At 47.1% G+C, this 21,149-nt stretch overlaps 1 protein-coding gene across 6 annotated transcripts in view; it reads left to right on the top strand.

Annotated features, from left to right (window-relative positions):
- Positions 1-2,354, top strand: part of ALPK2 (alpha kinase 2) — a 115,241-nt gene extending 112,887 nt beyond the window's left edge. For all 6 annotated transcript variants that reach the window (XM_047696305.1, XM_047696308.1, XM_047696307.1 and 3 more), the window contains one exon: positions 1,582-2,354. In XM_047696305.1, coding sequence (XP_047552261.1) covers positions 1,582-1,810 — 229 coding nt within the window. In that variant the 3' untranslated portion in view covers positions 1,811-2,354. The remainder of the gene's footprint in view (positions 1-1,581) is intronic.
- Positions 2,355-21,149: the final 18,795 nt, after the last annotated feature.

A 21,149-nucleotide genomic window follows, 5' to 3' on the forward strand; every position in this document is an offset into this window, starting at 1 on the left:
TTGTTTCTGCCCTGCTGGATTCAACTTCCGTCTCCTGACTTTTCCTTCAATGAGGGAGCTTGGCTTTTAAGAGCCAAGCCATTTTTTCACAAGCAAATGGACTGCGGTCTCAAGGGGGACAGGGCAGTCCCTCGCAGCAGGGAGAGGCAGGGAGAAGGCTGGATTTGTAACAAACTTGTCAAGATAGAGCTGCTTCTTGATGTTCTGGACGCAGAGATGAAGGAAAGGAACCCTTTACTCCCTTAACAGCTTCAAACCCACTCGGATTTCGTAGGGAAACGCGCACCATCCTGGTCCCCATTCATTCCAGGTTCGCTCACCTTTGTGGTTCCTACCAGCCAATGGACGAGTGCGGATTTCTTGTTTGTCCTATTAATCGGGTGTGGCCAGAGCTCTCTCCCATCCAGTGGGCCCGGTTTTGGGGACATGCTCTCTGTGTGGTCCAGTGGGACCTGCGTCCGGAAGGACCCTGGGCTTCATTGAACGCATGCTCCACTGCTGTCTCAAATGTCTTCCTAATTTTTGAACATGGTGCCATGGTTTCACTTTGTATAGGGCCTTACAAATTATGTCAATCATTCCATATACCATATACCATATACCTGCTCCCCCATTTACCTCCCTCACCCTTCAATCTTGGCTTCCACATCCCTTCCACAGGATGAAATGTTATCATACTGATCATCAAATAACTCGACCAACATTAACTGAATCAGTACAGCACGTCATGTGTTGAGCTGGGTGGTCTGTGTGGATTTTCTCATTTCATCCTCTCAACGGCCCGTCAAACGGCTTTCTTGGTGGGTGGGGAGATGGGAGGCCTGGAGATTTGTCCCTTCAAGGAGGACACTAACCTTCTGTGATTGGGGTGTGAAAAAACAGTCATTTATAGTTTGAGTATTAAATGTCCCAACCCAAAGGAGGAACCCCTGAGACTACTCAGGCAGGTCAGGATGGTCCCTTCTAGAACCCACCAGTGACAAAGGCCCATTTTCTTCTCCTGCTGGGGAGCTGGGCAGGGAGTGAAATAGGACAGAGCTTTGCTCTAGAAGGAAGACTGAGGACGGCACCCTACCTTGGCTTTTGTACCAACTTGCTTTGTTTTCTTGGCTGGTGCCAGAAACTCTGGGCCTAAATTCCTTTAACTATGAATCGAAAGGTCTAAACTAATTTCTTCCAGCCCCATATATAATTCCAGCCCCATGTATAATTTTTTATTCAGAACCTCTGGGTGGGATGGGGTGGCTTTTAGACCACCAAGAGACCTAAATTTTGGCAAGATGGTCCAGCACTCGTCACTACAACTAAAAGAAAAGGAGCAATAGCATGCTATCTCAGTGGGACCGTAAGCTTCTAGAACACTTGTGCAATCCCAGGCCTTGGGTCTGTACTGTGCACGCCAGCAGGTCTCTGCCTTTACTCCACCCTACAGGGTTGGTTTCTCCTGCCGATGGTTGCGGCAAACATGTGCTCGCCTAGAGCAGGAATCAGTATATTTTCCATGTGCATTAGTCTCCCCTGTTAAAGCTGGTGGGATGTCTTGTTTTTAAAAAGTACGTGTCCTTCTACCCAAATTCACAGGTACAAAGGATTTAAAGGCAACTGCTCTATGACCTTCATTGATCAGTTCAAAGCGTTGCACCAGTGTAACAAGTATTGTAAAATGCTGGGGCTGAAGTCACTTCAGAACAACAGCCAGAAACAGAAGAAGCCAAGCGTCAGTAGAAGCAAGACTCAGCCCAACTCCATCCCCGTCAGGAAGGTGGCACCAGGGACCCCAGCTGAAAAGAAAACCTCTCGTCCCCTATGAACTGCCAGCCACCTGGTGGCCGCACACAGTCTCGTGGGCGGAAATCTGAGAACACTCAAGAGAGAACGTGTAGCCTGCGTCACACACAGCGGTGTGACCGTCCCATTTCTGGCTGCCCCGGTGCCACCCTGCTTCCAAGCCCACCACCTACTGGCCTCCCCGGAGTGATTTCGGGGCAGGACTTGTGACCAGACGTGCGGAGAGATGGAATCAGCTGTCCCTCCCGAAAGACGCTCCATCCTTGTGCCCACCGTTAGCATGTCTACCGATGTCACGTTATTTGTCTGCTTGTGTGTTGGCACGTGGTTGTGTTGTCAAGGACTTGGTGCTGAGGAGTGTCTGTCCACAGCCCATCCCCACACCATCCCCCCTTCCTTTCTGTATACACAGAAAAACGTGAATTCCTCCATTGGGTCAAGTTGTCCCACTAGTGTTGAATGTGCTGTTGTTGCCAGAGGTGGTTGCGAACACGCAAGGCCATTTCCTTCATTCTTCACACATCAGACTATAATTCTCTGTTTAATTAAATTCATATTTAAACCAAGAATGTGAGATGCAAAGTTTGGCACAGACATTTGCTGCTTAGAATCTGTGCTATATTCTGCCTTCCTCCAGGATTAGTAACTTGGTGACCTCCTACTCAGCTTACTGGAGCGCAACACAGATGCATCTGTGTTTTCTCTCCATTCCTATGTCCTGGTGAAGGTTCCATCACAGCTCCGCTCTGTAAAACCAGGGCTGACCCCGTCGGAGGCCATAGGAAGAGGGCGCAGAGCCTGGCTGGGGCACCCCAGCTCCTGGGGACCCCAGGCCCTCCCCACAGCCCGCAGGGACTCCTTCCCAGCCAGTGGGGGTCCTGCCCAGCTGCAGGGCAGAATGACAGTGGCCATTGACACCAGGCAAGAAGAAATGACAGAAAGATGGCTCGGGGATGCTTTTATGCACCCCAAAGTGGGAGAATATCTGCCCACCCCACTGGTTGGTTGCGGTTGTTGTCAAATTAACAGACTAGTTTGGAGAATAGTCTAAGGCTTATGGGAAAAAGAGTGGAAAGTAGAGAGGGTCCCCATATGCTCCCTCACCCCCGCTCCGTTGTTGACCCGTTACTGTCATCGTGCATCTGTGGGACACGGTTATCGCGCTCGAGGAGCAAATGTTGTACCTCGTGACTCATCAGACTCCGTAGATTACATTGGGTTCACTCTCCCTGCTCTGCCTTCCTGGGTCTGACACACATGTGATGACATGAATCCTCCGTGACACCATCCTACAGAGTGGTTTCCCTACCCTACCGGCCCCCTATGCTCCCCAATTCATCTTTCCTGTCCCCCCCGCCCCCAACTCCTGGTAGCCACTGGCCTTTGCCTGTCTCTGCAGGTTTGCTTTTTCCAGAATGTTCTATACAGTAGCTGGACTCCCACAGTAGACAGCCTTCTTGGATGGGTTTTGAGGACGATTTTAACCACTCCCTGACCTATCATTAGGTCACTTCTGAGCAGTGTGACCCACTCTTCTCAAACTGGAAGTGCACACGGGCCACCCGGGATACTGTGAAAATGGAGGTTCTCGTTCAACACGTGTAGGGAGGGACCTGAGATTCTGCATTTCTAGCACATTCCAGGGGCTCTCCATGCCGACCAGGGACCACAGGGCCCCAAAATGTTGAGGGGAGTGGCTAGACCTCCTAGAATTCACATAACAGCCCCCCCCAAGAAGCACCAGTGACTTCTCGGTGTGGGTGTGTGAAACCACAGGAGGCCCCCGCTCAAAGCCATGTGTACATCCCGATGGGTCGGTGTGGCCTCCCTGGAGGGGCAGTGTGCCTCCAAAGAAGACGCCTGGCTTCTGCTCTAAAATATTGTTCTCCTTGGGCACCAGCTTTGGATTAAAAAAAGAAGAACATACATGAGATTTTTGTCTTTGAAAAGGGATTTGGAGGAAACCCTTCAGTCAGTCACGTTTCATCTTTTCAGAAAATCTGCCACTTCCAGCCATCCTCCTGAAGTGATTCCCTGGCTGTAGATCACAAGATGCTCATTTTTCTATGAGGCAGCCTGCAGCCTGCTTTCCCCACAGAGATCCTACAAATGTATTTAGCCACAGAGTTCTAGAAAGTTCTGTTGAGCCCTCTCAACAGAGCAGAGTACTTTCTTTAGTTATCATTTATAATTATAAACATAATATCAACACAAGTATTAAAAATAAAAATATAGAAAGGTACAAAGTGAAAAGTCAAGTCACCCTGTAACCATCTTCCCCTCTGGCTGGCTTTGAAGTTTGATTTGGAGAGACGATTGAAGGAAAAGGCTTTTCTACTCCCAGATTTTGCATTTGACAGCGCACAGGGTAGTTCTCTTGGTTGGAGGTGTTTTTACCTCCTTTTATGGATGCTTAGATTTTTTTTTTCCCCCAAAAGTGCCTTTATTGTTTATTGTCATCTGATTTCATTTGTCTGAAAATACTGGGAGGACCAGGGCCACAAGGGGTGTCCATGGTGGGATTTGTCCCAGCCGGGGCTCCTATGGATGGCCTTCATGGGGCTGTGTGGCCATCTGTCCACCACCCACACCCGGACCTTCTATTCTGAGATGATCAGTCGTTTTCCTTGCACGAATAAAGTGAGTGTGCAGTGGGCTCCCTTACACCAAAGATAACGGTTCTGGGGTCTCAGTCGGAAATGCCCACACTGGTTGTCATTGTTTTTAGCTCAGTTTGTAACCCGGTCCGTTTCCACCGATTTTCCTGTTCATCTTCCTAAGTGGGCTGTGTTAGGTCTGTAGACCGAGGCACTGAGCTGGGCCAGGCTTGTGGGTCCAGCTGGGGATTTTGTACCCGAGGCCCCGGGGTAGCCGCGTACATTAAGCATCTGTTTCTTAAAGGGCTCAACCGTGGAGCTCTGTGATAGGCAGATGACAAAAATAAATGAATGTCTCATTAAAATGGGCTTCTGTTTTCAACAGCAGGTTTATCACTAACGACAACGGCAGAGAGCTGATGCCTCCTTGCCAATGGGCATCGGGTCCCGGAGAGGTCTCATTTCGGATGTGCCGATGGCTGGCTTGTGTTCATAGTTCATTTTCTCTGACGGTACTGGCGCCTCCCTGGCCAGGCTCTTGAGAAGCCCCGTATTAGCAAGGGGTTTCAATGGATTCATATTAAAAAGAATGCCAAAGAGGCAACGACTATTTTCTAATCATAAAGCACTCTCCTGTCTGAATATCCAAACTGTTTGGGGGGGGGGGCGCGTTCACCTGGATGCAGGTGGGAGGAGCCGGCCACTCCCCGCCCCATTTCCCCCCCACCCCACTGGCTTGCTCGCGGTGGGGATGATCCATGATCCGCTCCGCTGGACCACGTGTGCCAAAGTGAACAGATTGGCATTTCTCCCCCACTTGGATCTGCAGATGCCACTCGGGCTTAAATAGTTAAAAAAAAAAAAAAAAGAAAATCAAAGCGACAGCAAACCTCCTCTGCCTCCCCGCACAGAGTATGTTTTCCAACGCTTTGCTGTAGCGGCTTTGGAATCCTTTGAGGGCCTGCGGGCACTGAAACCGACTTGTGAAAGCCTTGGGCACGGTGGACGTCGCAGGGACTGCGCGGTCCCCGGAGGGCAGCCTTTGGCTTTGCGATACACTCAACAAATAGTAACAAGTACTCAGCGCAGCACCAGATCAAGAAGTTTTAAAGTTCTGCTTTCCACAGAAGCCCAAATGGTTCCAGAGAGAAATCAGCTCAGAGGTTTTCTCTCCCTCCTTTCTTTCCTTCCTTCCTTCCTTTCCCTCTTGCTCTCTCTTTCTTTCTTTCTTTCTTTCTAGAATTTATTTATTTTAGAGGGAAAGAGAATCTCAAGCCGACTCCATGCTGAGGGCAGCCCGACGCGGGGCTCCATCTCAGGACCCTGAGATCACGACCGGGGCCCAAACCAAGAATTGGATGCTTAACCGACTTTGCCACCCAGATGCCTTTGGAGGATTTGTTCGCCCTCAAAACCACATGTTCTAGATCGGATTTGACCTAGAAAAGCCATCTGTCTGCTTCTATTTTAGGGAAGGAAGTTCCACGTTCATATCAGAAGCAATTCTAATGACCCCTCCATCTTCCTCTTCATTCCATCATTTGTTCTTTCTCTGTCCGTGTCCGGGAGGAATGAGAAGACGGTGCTCTCTCTGGTGTCTGTGTCAGTGTCCTGGGGCTGCCCTAACACAGACCACGGACTGGGTGGCTTAAATAGCAAGAGTTTATTGTCTCCCAGTTCTGTGTCCTGAGTCCTAGATCACGGTGTTGGCAGGGCCACCATCCCAACTGGTGCCCAGGAAGGCTCTACCCCAGGCCTCTCTCCTGGCTTCGCCTGCGGCCGCGGGACCCTGGCCATCATGTGGCTCTCTCCCCACGTGCACATCTGTGTCTGAATTTCTCCCTTTTATAAGCTCACCAGTCATACTGGAGGAAGGCCTGCCCTGATGACCACATTGTAACTTGGTTCAGACCCTATCTCCAAATAAGGTCACGTTCTGAGGTCTTGTGGGTTAGGACTTCAGTGTATGAGTTTTGGGGGAGACAATTCAATCCATTCAGCGCCCCTGCCTTTCATACCCACGTTGCGGGCAGTTTGTTCAGGCTTGGAGGCCAGGCCAGAGAAAATCACCATGGTGCCTGCTGTGCCCCCCAGGGCCTCCCCTGACATCAGCCCACAGGAAGCGTCCCTGCTCACTGGGAGACCACCCGCACCTCCAGCCCTCGTCATTCCCAGAGGAAGATCTTCATTTGGGTTCCTCCGTTTCCTCTCCTAGAGTCTTAGAGAAATCTCCCCCCTTCTCAAAAGCTGGAGAAGTAGCCACAGCTGCCACTGAATCCCAGGGCCCAGGGCCTCCTCCTTGCCCCACCCTCCCATGGTGGGACGTGACTGAGCAAACCATCCTCGGTGCCCCCGGGCTGCTCACTCATTTCAAAGCACTGCCCCCCTTGCGGTTTTCATTCCCATCCCTTCTAGATGCCCCTGTGCCCACACACCAGCTTCTGAGACACTCCATGGTTGACTCATTCATTTTGTTCAGTGTTTATCTCACCCATTGCAGTGTAAGCTCTATGAGGATAGAGATCTTCATCTCCTTTGTTTACTGCTGGATCCCTAACACCCCAGAGTGCCTGGAACATAGCAGAGGCTCAATAAATACTTGGTGAAGCAATCGTCCCGTTCCTTTAATGCCTAGGTGTTTGCAGTGGCTACTGTCTCCAGACTGTGGTTTGGATTATGGCTGTTCTCTGGTTTCTCTCTGCATATCGGATATTCTTCCAAACACTTCGTTCTTTTTGTTCATTTCAGCAGATCGGAGGTTGAGGCCTAATGAAAGCCCTCGTCTCCCCTCTCCCATTTAAGAGTGTAGTAACACCTCTGCCCGCCCTCCACTGCCCTGCAGCGCCCTGAACCCCCTCCCCTCTCGGGTCTGCTCACAGCCTCTTCCAGCTCTCGTTCTCCCACTGCCCTTTTTTGGTGGGTCTGTAAGTAACCCGCAAAACCCCGCTCTTAATCCCATTTCCCTGTTTACCCGTGGATTCCAGAACTTCTAGGGAGTTGGGGCAGGAAGAGCTGGAATTAATGTGGGTGGTGGTGGGGGGTCTCTGTGCACAAGCCCAGGGGCTGCTACTCGCCCAGGAGAATCAGGAACATGACCCCTTGCACTGTGCCACAGGCTGGCTGTGAACCTCAGAGTGGTCACACGCAAGCAGACTCTATACTTTCTAGTCCAAAATTCCAGTCCAGAATTCCGGGCCCAGCTCTCCAATAGCCTATTCAACATCTCCACCTGCATTTCCAGCTGAAGTCTCAAACCTGGTCTCAAACTCTCAGACCTCCAGCCCTGAACACTTAGCTTGCTCCCGCATCTGCTGCTCCCAGTCTCCATCAGCTGGAACAATGGCAGCTCCATGCCTCCTGCTGCCAGACCCTGGGCCTGGCAGTAATTCCTGTCTCCTCTCCCCCTCGTGCACCATACCTCGTCCACTACCAAATGCCCCTCCTTTCCCTTTAATTGTATCCAATACTGCCTCGATCCCTATCTCCCCGGCCCAAGGCCTCATCATTGCCCATTTGGCTTTCAGCAGTGGCCTCCTAACCTGTGTCCTTGATCCTGTCCTTGTGCCCATTTCAGGCTGCCCCCCTGGAGAGCAGGCAGAGTGATCCCATTAAAACCAATATCCTAAGATGCTGTCTTAGGACCCTCTGCCACTCCTGCGGCTTCCCATCTCCTTCAGAAGAAAGGTCCAGGTTGTTACAGAGGCCAACAAGACCCCACAGGATCCCCCAGATCCTGTCTCACTTCCTCTCACCACTTGTTCATGCAAGTCCAGCAATCCTCCGGTCCTTTGCACTTATTGTCCCCTGTCTGGAATGTTCCTCTCCAGATATCCACCACCTTCTGCAGGTCTTTGCTCAAAAGTCAGCTTCTCGGGGAGTCCTTCCCTGACCACCTGAGTTTAAGTTGCTCCCCATCCCTGATTCCCTTATCCCCCTCCAGGGCTTTATTTCTACAGCCTTTATTACCATGTGACATAATATATGTTGTACTTGTTTTAAACTTGTCAATCTCCCTCGCACCAGAATACAAATTTCCAGATGGCAGCTTTTTTTTTTTTTTTCTGGTTTATTCATTGCTGCATCCCAGTACCTAGAGGAGAGCCGGCTCACAGAAGACCCTGTAATAAACATTTGTTCACAGCATGAATATCTCTGACCCATCCTCGCTGGTGTTCTACTCTGACACAGGCTGGGAATCCTTATTTATCTCAATTTGATATGACCCCAAACTCTAGCTTCCTTTGTTACCTTGGCATGAGGTCATCAGAGCTGAAACCCTTCCAAAGCAAGAAGGTCACATGATGGGCCATAAAGCATCTGGTCTCTGAATCAAATAGACCGGGGTCTAGTCGGAGTTCCAACGCTTAGCAGCTGTGGGAGTTTGGAGAATGACTTCATCTCGCTGAACCCCAACTTCCTCATCTGATAAATGACTATAAGGATACCTACCCTTTGGGGATGTGAAAATTAATTTATGTATAAAGATAACTGGCCTAGAATGGCATTCAGTAACTATGAATCATTATTATAACTACTAAGCTTTTATATCCATTTTAGCTTAGAACTATTAATCCATAGATATCTCTTAGTCACAAGAGAAAAATGAATTTTATAAATCATTTTGCTATTTGCTAGGGGAAAAAGGTATAACAAAAGATCACCTAAAATGACTTGCAACTGGAAAGGAAGTAAACTTTTCTCTATTATTGACATGAAGAGGAAAAACAAGAAATCTTGCCATAGGATGAATTTATGTCCTAGATTTTTTTCAGTGTTCAGTCTTCAAATGTCATTTCACACTGTTTTGTCAGTCCTGTGCTATGTGCCCCCTCCATTAACCTTAGCCACCCATCTCTCCAGGGGGGCTGGGCAGTCGAAGTTCTAATACCTTGGCCGCACATCTCTTTAGAACTCACTCTGATGCGTCGGGGAGCCCTGGCTCCCTGGAAACGGGCCAGGAGTCACCGACAAGCCCGTCTGTGTGACCCTCATGCTCCTTTTAGATGAGGAGCTTTGATTCACAGCTGCACCAGCTCCTACTTTCCCTTTCATCTTTCATCTTTTGGAAAGAGGGGAATTTTGAGCAGGGCATGAAAGGAGGTGGTGGGTGAGCAGAGAGGAGAAAGGAAGGTGGCCCCACGGGGACATTCTCAAGAGCCGAGGTTCAGAAGCAAGGACAATGCCGTCCGTGGGCGGTGACGAGCAGACCTGCCTGGAAAGGCAGGAGGAGTTGCACTGAGTAAGGAGAAAGCGGGAGCAGGCTGGGGCATGAATGGAGGCCAGGTCTTCGCAGACGGCTCAGGAATCTGGGCTGGTGTTTGCGGCTTCACAAAGTGCTGGAGGCTTAGCCAGGGGCACAGCCTGACCACCGGGGACTTGGAGCCTGTAGAGCTTGCCCAGGAAGGAGGCAGGAGAGGAGCAGGGAGGAGGACACCCTGGGACATCGGAAAGACACAGTGTCCAGAAGGGCTCAGAAGTAAGAGCGAGGCAGAAACCAGAGTAGGGTTATTAAGTTCCAGCATCTGGAAACTTCCTTCTCCAGGCGGCTTCCCCAGCCCTGCACATGGGTCCCCTGAGCCCTGAAGGAGAGCGGGAAGGGTAGCAAGTGGCAGAGGTGGGGACGCCTGGCAGTCTCTGCTGGGCAGACGAATTTCCGCAGCGGGGGCCACCGTTCGCAGGCAGTCCCAGCTACTTCTCGGAATCAACAGGCCCCAGGAAAGTTCAGCCCTGATAACTGATGCCCTGCGCGACGCTCTGGCTCCCAGGAGGCTGTCCTGTTTTGTCACGCTTTATTCTGTCCTTACATGTCTTGCGAACAGTGCCTCATGATCCGGTTCTGAAGGTCGGTACAGACTTCACTATTGTCTCCACATCTGCGTTGTGGAAAACCAACAACTCAAACCAGCCCCTCACTGCCCCAGACTGGGGGTTCCGATCAGACAAGGTTCGGTGCCTCTGAATCATCTCCCTGCCCACCGTCCTGCGACAGGCTTGATGTGGAAGGAAAACTACCCACCCTGGAGAAGGAAGGAGAGGACCCCGAGGGCCCCTGCTCTCCGGCCCTCTCCCCTCACCGTTTCTCCTCCTGGGGTGCCAGGTCCCAGACACCTACTGTATGTAGCAGGGGGAGTCCTGAAAACCTCATTCTAGCAAAATTATTTTCCATTGAGTCCCCTATTTTAATGATCCTGGGGGAAGTGGAGGACTCTGTCCTTATAAAAACTCTCCTGGGGCTCCTGGGTGGCTCGGTAGGTTGAGAGTCAGACTCTTGGTTTTAGCTCAGGTTGGGATCTCAGGGTTGTGGGATCGAGCCCCACATTGGGCTCCATGCTCAGCAGGGAGTCTGTTGGAGGTTCTCCCCCTCTCCGTCCGCCTCTCCCCCGATGCTCTCTCTCTCTAAGTAAATAAATAAACAAAATCTAAAATACACAAAAACAAACAAAAAAAACCCTCTCCTAGTTGGTTTGAATTTTGAGTCTCTGGCTGCCCTCAAAGTTACCTACAGAATAATCATTTTTTAAAAGGCAAACAAGTCATTTTTCTCTGAATTACTGGAATAATGCCTTCCATGTTTGCCTTTCATTGGATATTTTCCCCCAAACTTCTCTTGGCTCTCTCCTTATGTTTTAGATCTCTACTGAAAAGGCATTTTCTCAGGGGACCCTCCTTAACCCGCTCACCATGGTTCTCAGTCCCGGCTGGGCACTGCCACAGCAGGAAGGTTCATGGGTTCCGTGCCCCCCCCCCCCCCCCGAGCTGCTGATCGAACTGGTCTGGGGTGTAGCCTGCACAGTGGGATTTAGGGACTCACTTTTCATCACTTTGGGGGGTAGGATTGGATGCAAGCCTACACAGGAGATTGGCCCACATGCTTGCATTCAAGGTTCCAACAGGTTCTTCCAGTACCACCAAGCAATTCTGCAACCCCAGCTCTGTGCCCTACAATTTCACTACATGCTGACACTATCTCCATGGAGATAGCATCAGATCCCACAGGTTTGGGGCTCAGTCCCACAAGTCCGCCCCCGCCGCCCACTTCAGATGCCAATCACAAGTCCAGGTTATCACCTGTGCTTCTGACCCATGAACAGGCTATAGATCAGAGATTTCAAAGATCTCAGTCCCCTTAGGGTTCCATTAACTTGCTAGAGCAGCTCCCTGAACTCAGAGAAACATTTTACTTGCCGGATCATCGGCTGATTATGAAAGGATATAGCTCAGGAGCAGCCAGATGGAGGAGCTGCATATAGCCAGGTGGGGGGATATCGGCGTGCACCTCCCACGACCCCTCCAGGATGCCATTCTCCCACCACCTCCATAGGTTCGCTAACCTGGAAGTTCTCTGAACCCCATCATTTTGGTTTCTCTGAAGGATTTGTCCTATAGGCACAACTGATTACATCACTGACCCCTGGTGACTGATTTAACTTCCAGCCCCTTTTCCCTTCTGGAGGTTGAGGGGTGGAACCAAAAACCCCAAACCTTTAGTCACTTGGCTGGTCTCCCTGCAACCACACCTTCCTTAGATTAGGGAGGGGCTATCCATCATGTCATTAACATAACAAAAGACACCTCTATTACTCCCGTCACTTCACAGATTCCAGGGGTTTTAGGAGAGCTCTAAGCCAGAAAGGGCGACAAAGACCAGATCTATATTTCTTGTTATAAATCAAAGTGTCACACACACAAAATAAATAAAATAAAAAATAAAATAAAGACATAAAAAATAAAAATAAATCACAGCATCACAAAGTTACATATAGCTATGGACAAAGCTTAACAGTACTGTCCCCATTCCTGCGACTTTCCCTGAGATGGGGGGCATCAGTGACCAGTATGGCACACAAGAGGACACCTTTGAGTACTTATCTCCAGCCAAGTCATCGAGGAGGCACTCCTCCTCCATAAAAGGAAGGCAGTCACTTAGATGGAGAACTTTTTAGGAAGGAGCCTACACTCAAGCTTATTTTTCTGAAATTTCCAGTTCCACCAAATTACAAGTGGTACCAAGAAATTTAAGCACCATGTTCAGAAATCGAGAAAGCAGCCCATTCCATGCTTTTGAGCCCTACTGACTCCTGCTCAGTAAGTCGCTGCCTGTGTGACTGGAGATCAGGGGACCAAGTGCTCCCCTGTCACAAAATACTTTCTTCATCCTTTAGGCTCACACCCAGAAAGACAACCTTTTGGGTGAAAATATTGCGTCTCAAGAAATGATGCACATAGGCCATGTGAGAGGATCACTCTGGTCATCTCCTTCCGTGGGTTACCAGAAAGCTCAGCCCCACGGCTGGTGGTCGCAGAGACGTGGAGGAAAGATGGCAGCCTGGTAATGAAGCGGGATAATGCCAAGCTCCATTCTTATACAGCTGTCGGTTCTTGAAAACGTGGACGATGCCAGAAGCTTGATGACAGCTCAGGAGGATTAGTTAGGCATCTGAATGCCCCCTTTCTCAAGAGGGTAGCTGAGTGTGGAGTGTGCCTTCGAGGTAGGTGTTTTTGGTGATGTAGCCTAAAGCCCTAGCTTACCTTAGGCCTAAGAACCTCCAGGAGGAATATCAAAGCAAGGGGTAAAGCAGGTGTTTTGGGTGATGACCCCCAAGATAAGCCTGAAGCCCTAGTTTATCTTAGCCCTAGGAACTTCCAGGAAGAATATCAAAGCAAGGGCTGGGGGGGATTGGTTTGCAAAAAAGACCCGCCCCTCCCCCTGCCCCCAGACCATCTTAGTTGACCTCTCTGTTTTACTGGGGTTTCCCTGTCCCTACCTCGCCTTTGACATCACTGGCCTTACGGCTTTGGACATATTTATTCTCTTCATACTGAGGCGAGACAGAGAGACCTCCCTGTGTGGGTTACCCCATCTGTCAACATTACATTTTCCAGGCTGCTTATGAGATGTTTCACCAAATAACCTTCGTGTTCTATTTTTATCCTTTCATCTTTATTGCATAACAGCTCAAGAGAATTGCCACAGTTCATATAAATATATGTATATATTTATACCAACTAGAGACACACACAATGCGCAGTCGGTCCTAAATGCATGGTATGTGAGTGGGCGATTCAAAGGTCACTCTGCTTTCTTCCCACGATGGTGAGTCATCACTTCCCTCCTTTTGTATAAAGCTGCATGCTGGCTCTGACTACCCAACAGTCCTCATACTTAGCCTGTGTTGGGGTCTAGGTTGCGGCGGGGAGCTTTGCCTTTCATATCCTACCTCCAGCTCTGAGGGTCCACCCCCACCTATAGTTCTGACCAAGGAGATCTAATCAGAAGTCTCTAGGTGGGGCTTCCAGGAATGTTCTTTAAAGGGCATTGAACTAGACTTCTGGGGAAGATGGAGTAGGAGGACCCTAAGCTGTCCTAGATAACACCCGTACCAGTATAAGTCACCCAGAAAATGACCCAAGGCCTGGCAGAACAAACTCTCCCCAGATAAGTGTAGAGAAGAGGCCACATCAAAGAGGGTGGGAAGGGCAGAGAGTTATCTGCAGGAGGGAGGGATGTGGTGGGCACAGAGAGGGGAGAGGAGCAAACTCCCATGCTAGGCACCCCAGGAACCCACAAGGGGAAAGCAAATCCCCATAACATTTGGCTTTGGGAAAACCAGAGGGGCCTGATAAGCAGTGGGGCTCAATACCCAGAATTTTAAGAATCAGCAGCTCCAGGAGAGCTGGGGGGTGACAGGAAATAATCCTAGCCCTTAAAGAGACAGCACAACAGCCCCATGGAGATGGAGCATAGAAGCTGCAGTTTGAAAAACTGGGTATACAGGAGGAGACTGGCTTACTAAGGAGATTTATTTACTAATTTCTGAGCATGTGCTGGAGATGCAGGGACACTTCGGGAGACTTCTCCAAGAACAAAAGAGCTGGTGGTGCCATTGCCCTCCCCTGCCCCCCAGCCCAGACACACAGACACACAGAGGAACCAGATCAGCAGGAACATACTCCAACTCACTTGCTAACAGTGTGTGCCCTGTCTCTGAGTTCTCCTGCAGACCTGCTGCCTCCATTCCTGCCTGGGCAGGAGTTTTTCCAGGTGGCTGCAGGCCCCCTTCCACAGCAGACCAGTGCAGACCTTATGACCTGTCCCCCACCCCCAAGTTCTCCTGTGGACTCATCCCCTCCAATACACCCTTGGCCAGAGCCCATCCAAAGCAGTGTCACAAGCCTTGCAATGTGCAAGCAGCCCAGACAGGGGCCAGCTCCACTCTGAGATGACTCTTTCCCCAGGGAGAGGGGAAGATGACCACACATACCAGTCCAACTGAGGCCACAGCAGAGAGCTGGGGGCAGACATTGGGTCAGACAGCAGCCCCTGCCCACCAGTGCAAGCTTCTTAGGGGACAGCACAGGAACAGCACTTTGGTTCTACTGCATCTTGGGCAAACACCTGATCTGACTCAACTCAAACTGAAGGCAGCTCCAGACTGGCCCTCTAACAAGACAGGGACTAAACACTCCCCACAACAGGCAAAGAGAGCCATTGCCAATGACCGGAATGAAGGACATGGGGCTCAATCACAACAGGAGGGCACATACAACACATATAGGAGACACTCCTGAAGCGCCAGGTTCTGGGAACAGGGGATATTGTACTGCAGGGCACTACAGGACTTCTTCCTCACAAGGCCACTACTCTCAAGAGCAGGAGACATAGCTGACTTTCCTAATACATAGAAAGAGAAAGTCACAGAAAAAATGAGACAGAGGAATATGTCCTAAATGAAAGAACAAGACAAAATCATAGAAGTGACCTAAATGAAATAGAAACAAGTAATATTCCTGATAGAGAATATAAAGTAATGGTCATAAAAATACTTACTGGACTTCAGAAAATAGTGGAGAACCTCAGTAAGACCCTCAACAAAGAGACAGACAACATAAAAAAAAAAAAAAAAAAACCCAATCAGAGATGAAGAACTCAATAACTGAAATTAAATATATACTAGAGGGAATAAATAGTAGACCAGAGGAAGCAGAATGGATCAGCAACCTGGAGGACAGAGTAATGGAAAGCAATCAAGCTGAACAGGAAGGAGAGAAAAAAGAATAATTATTGAAAATAGACTGAAGGAACTCAGTGACACCGTCAAGTGTAATAACATTCACATTATAGGCATCTCAGAAGGAGAAGAGAGAAAAAAGGGTCAGAAAGAAGAAATAATAGCTGAAAACTTCCCAAATCTGGAGAAGGAATAGAAATCCAGATCCAAGGGGAAGAAAAGACCTCCAATAAAATCAACCCAAGGAGTTCCACACCAAGACACATAGTAATTAAAATGGCAAAAAGTAGTGAAGAGAGTTTCAAAAGCAGCAAGAGGAAAGGAAACACTCACATACAAAGGAAACCCCATAAGGCATTCAGCTGACTTTTCAGCAGAAACTTTGCAGGCCAGAAGAGAGTGGCATGTTATAGTCAAAGTGCTGAAAGAAAACAACCTGCAGTCAAGAATACTCTATCCAGCAAGGCTATCATTCAGAATAGAAGGAGAGGTAAAGAGTTTCCCAGACAAACAAAAGTTAAAGGAATTCATGACCATTAAATCAGCCCTACAAGAAATGTTAAAGGGGACTGTTTGAGTGGAAAGGAAAGACCATAAGCAGAAGTAAGAAAAGTAGGAAGCATAAAAGCAGTAAAATGAAGTTTTTCTATAAAAATCAGTCTAGGGATTCACAAAATAAAAAGATGTAAAGTAGGACACCATATACCTAAAAAGTGGGGTGAGAGGAGTAAAAAATGGGTTCAAGCTTAAGCAACCATCAACTTAATATAGACTGTTACATGCAGAAGATATTATATGTAAACCTAATGGCAGCTGCAAGTCAAAAACGAGTAACAGATATGCAAAAAATAAAAAGAAAGAAATCCAAGTATATCACTAAAGAAAGCCAGCAAACCATGAGAGGAGAGAGCAAGAGGAGAAAGGAACAGAGAAGAACTACAAAAACCAACCACAAAACAAGTAACAAAATGGCAATAAGTACATACCTATTAATAATTACTTTGAATGTAAATGGACTACGTGCTCCAGTCAAAAGACTAGGGTAACAGAATGGATAAAAAGCCAAGATCCATCTATATGCTGCCTATAGGAGACTCATTTTGGACCTAAAGACACATGCAGATTGAAAGTGAAGGAATGAGGGGCTCCTGGGTGGCTCAGCGGGTTAAACCTCTGTCTTCAGCTCAGGTCATGATCTCAGGATCCTGGGATGGAGCCCCGCATCGGGCTCTCTGCTCAGCAGGGAGCCTGCTTCCCCCTCTCTCTCTGCCTGCCTCTCTGCCTTCTTGTGATCTCTCTCTCTCTGTCAAATAAATAAATAAAATCTTTTTTTAAAAAAGAGAAAAAAAAAGAAAGTGAAGGAATGGAAAAGCATTTATCGTGCAAATGGAAGTGAAAAGAGAGCTGGGGTAGCAATACTTACATTGGACAAAGACTGTAACAAGAGATAAAGAAAGACACAAATGATAAAGGGAACAATCCAACAAGAAGATATAACAACTGTAAATATTTATGCACCAAACATGGGAGCACTGAAATACATAAAGCACCTAATAACAAACATAAAGAACCAATCAATAATAATAATACAATAATAGTAGGGGCTTTAACACACCCACTTACCACAATGGACAGATCATCCAAAGAGAAAATCAACAAGGTAACAGTGGCTTTGAATGACACATTGGCTCAGATGGACTGAATAGATATATTCAGAACATTCCATCCTAAAACAGCAGAATAAACATTCTTTTCAAGTGCACATGGGACATTCTCCAGAATAGAACACATATTAGGTCACAAAACAAGTCTCAACAAATTCAAAAAGATCGAAGGCATAACATCTATTTTTTTCTGATCTCCATACTACAAAACTAGAAATCAACCACAATGGCACCTGGATGGCTCAGTCATTAAACTGAGGTCATGGACCCCAGGGTCCTGGGACCAAGCCCTACATTAGGCTCCCTGCTTGGTGGGAAAACTGCTTCTCCCTCTCCTGCTTCCCCTGCTTGTATTCCCTTTCTCTCACTCTCTCTCTAAATAAATACAATATTAAAAAAAAAAAAAGAAAAAAGAAAAATCAACCACAAGAAAAAAAACGCAGAAAGACCACAAATACATGGAGGTTAAATAACCTGCTACTAAACAATGAAAGGGTCAACCAGGAAATCAGAGGAAATCAAAAAACACATGGAGACAAATGAAATTGAAAGTACAACAATTCAAAATCTTTGGGATGCAGCAAAAGCTGTCCTAAGAGGAAAGATTATAACAATACAGGCCTGCCCCAAGAAGCAAGAAAAATCTCAAATCTAACCTTACAACTAAAGGAGCTAGAGAGAGAAGAACAAGCAAAGCCTGAAACCAGTAGAAGGAAGGAAATAATAAAGATTAGAGGAGAAATAAACAAAAGAGAAACGAAAAAACCCCAATATAATAGATTAATGAAACCAAGAGCTGGATCTTTGAAAAGATCAATAAAATTGATAAACCTTTCATCAGACTCATCAGAGAGAGGGGGAGAGAGAGAAGACTCAAAATCAGAAATGAAAGAGTAGAAATAACAACTGACACCACAGACATACAGAGGATTGTAAGAGAATATTATGAAAACTTGTAATGTCAACAAATTGAATAACTAAAAGAAATGGATAAATTCCTAGAAACATACAACCTCCCAAAACTAAGCCAAGAAGAATTAGAAAATTTGAACAGGCTTAGTATCAGCAATGAAACTGAACCAGTAATCAAAAAACTCCCAACAGGGCGCCTGGGTGGCTCAGTGGGTTAAGCCGCTGCCTTCGGCTCAGGTCATGATCCCAGAGTCCTGGGATCGAGTCCCGCATCGGGCTCGCTGCTCAGCAGGAAGCCTGCTTCCCTTCCTCTTTCTCTGCCTGCCTCTCCAACCTGCTTGTGATCTCTCTGTCAAATAAATAAATAAAATCTTTAAAAAAAAAAAAAAAAACTCCCAACAAACAAAAATCTAGGACCAGATGGCTTCACAGGTGAATTCTACCAAACATTTAAAGAAGAATTATATACCTATTCTTTTCAAACCATTCCAAAAAATAAAAGAGTAAGGAAAGCTTCCAAATTTTATTCCACGATGCCAGCATTACCTTGATGACAAAACCAGATAAAAACCCTACCAAAAAAAGACAACTACAAACTAATATCTCTAATGAACATAGATGCAAAAATCTTCAACAATACTTAAAAAAAATCATTTACTATGATCAAGTGTGATTTATTCCTGAGATGAAAGTGTGGTTCAGTATTTGCAAAACAATCAACATGAGACATCCCATCAACAAGGGAAAGGATAAAATCCATAGAATCATTTCAATGCTGAAAAAGCATTTGAGGAAATATACAACAGTCAATCGTGATAAAAACCCTCAACAAAGGAGGTGTAGAGAGAAAACACTTCACACCTTTCAAAATGGCTACAACAAAAAAATACAAGAAACAACAAATATTGGTGAGGATGTAGAGGAAAAAAGAACCCTTGTGCACCATTGGCAGGAAGGCAAACTCATCCAGCCACTGTGGAAGACAGTATGGAGATTCCTCAAAAAGTTCAAAATAGAGCTATCCTATGATCCAGTAATTCCACTACTGGATATTTACCCAAAGAATATGAAACACTAATTTGAACAGACACACGCACCCCTCTGTTTATTGTAGCATTATCTACAATAGCCAAATCATGGAAGCAGCTCAAATGTCCAGTGGTAGATGAACGGCTAAAGAAGATATGGTATACATACACAATGGAAGATTACTGCATAAAAAAAAGAATGAAATCTTGTCATTTGCAACCACATGGATGGAGCTAGAGTATACTGCTAAGTGAAATAAGTCAGAGAACGATGAATACCATGTGATTTTACTTATATGTGGAATTTTTTTTTAGAATTTTATTTATTTATTTATTTGAGAGAGAGAGAATGTGAGAAAGAGCTCCAACAGGGGGTGGGGTAGAGGGAGCAGGAGAAGCAGACTCCCTGTTGAGCAGGGAGCCCAGCACAGGACTCAATCGCAGGACCCTGGGATCATGACCTGAGCCCAAGCCAGATGCTTAACTGACTCAGCCACCCAGGCACCATATATGTGGAATTTAAGAAAGAAAGCAAAGAAAAAAGGAGACAAGCCAAGAAATAGACTCTTGACTCTAGAGAACATACTGATGGGTACTGGAGGGGAAGTCGGTGGGAGGATGGATGAAGTAGGTAAAGAGGATTAAGAGTACACTTATGATGAGCACTGAGTAATATATAGAGTTATTGAATTCTATATCTATATATATATTGCTCACCTGAAACTAATATAACGCGGTCTGTTAACTATACTGGAATTAAAATTAAAAATAAAATAAATAGGGATTGATCTAGCAAGCAACTACCCTTTTTGCCCTTCAGCCTTTAAGTTTCCCTTCCTGGAGGATGAAGTTGATAGCTGGTGCTCTCGCAATCACACCGTGACCATGAGGACAGGACAGAGTGGCCATCTAGGACAGAGAACCCAAATTGCTGAGACATTGTAGAGCCACTGTCCCAGTCCTAGGCTCTTTGCTTCCTGACTTTTTTTTTTTTAATTAAAGGAGAGAAAAATAAAGTTCCAGTTTGTCTAAATCACTTGTTATTTGATACATACTGTTATATAAGTTGTTCCTGTTTAAAGAGAAATTCTCAAGTCATTCGAAGTAGAGGATCTTGTTGATACCTTCTCTTACAACAATGATGCTCACTTTGGGTAGCACATTTGAGTCCCTTAGTGTGATTTAAAAATGTCCATGGCTGGGTCCCCCTTAGAGACTCCCGAGTAATTGTTCTGGGGCATGGCCTGAGCAAGGGAGTTTTTAAAACCCTCAGGATGATTCTGATGTGCAGCTCCGGTTAAGAACATCTCTGTTCTCTTTTTCAAGGCAAGAGTAATTGGTTGATTGATTCTCTCCATTGCTCTCTCATTAAACACTAATAAGCACCACTGCGGGCTGCCCAGAGCTCAGGGACTCATTCCAGTGCGGGGGGGCGGGGGGGGGCGGATTTGTTAAATCACAGGCAGTTGGTCCTGCCTGCAGAGTTTCTGCTTTAAGGGGTCTGGAGCAGCCCAGAGAATTTGCATTTCTAGCAAACTCCCAGGTGAGGCCGATGCCACAGGTCAGGGGTCACAGGTGAGGTGTAGTTTCTTTCGTCCCTAAAGCCTCTTCCTTTTGTGACCTTTTCTGGTTCTGCCACCCCACCAGGCCCCAAGGGCTCTCTGGTTTGCTTTACTCTTCCTGCTCTATTGAAAGCAGAACAAAACCCTTTTCTCTTTTCCTTTTTTTTTTTTTTTTAATTTTACTTATTTATTTGACAGAGAACACAAGTAGGCAGAGACGCAGGCAGAGAGAGAGGGGGAAGCAGGTTCCCTGCTGAGCAGAGCCCCCCCCCCCATGCAGGACTTGATCCCAGGACCCTGGGATCATGACCTGAGCCGAGGGCAAAGGCTTTAACCCACTGAGCCACCCAGGCACCCCGCTTGTTCTCTTTTAAAAGGTGAACATTTTTTTAGGTGGTTACAGCGCTCTAGAAGCTTACGCCAATACTCTTCCCTCCCCTCATTTGTCTGAAAAAGTTCTACTTATCTTCCACGTTTCCATTTAGATGTCACTTCCTCCAGGAAGTCTTCCTTTGAGCCCCCAAGTCTATGCCCTCAGAGCCCCGGGCACTTCTATCTCCTTGTACTTGGGTGCAGTTGCTTCATTAAC

Source organism: Lutra lutra, chromosome 12 (genome assembly GCF_902655055.1).
Source record: "Lutra lutra chromosome 12, mLutLut1.2, whole genome shotgun sequence".
Taxonomy (NCBI): Eukaryota; Metazoa; Chordata; class Mammalia; order Carnivora; family Mustelidae; genus Lutra; species Lutra lutra.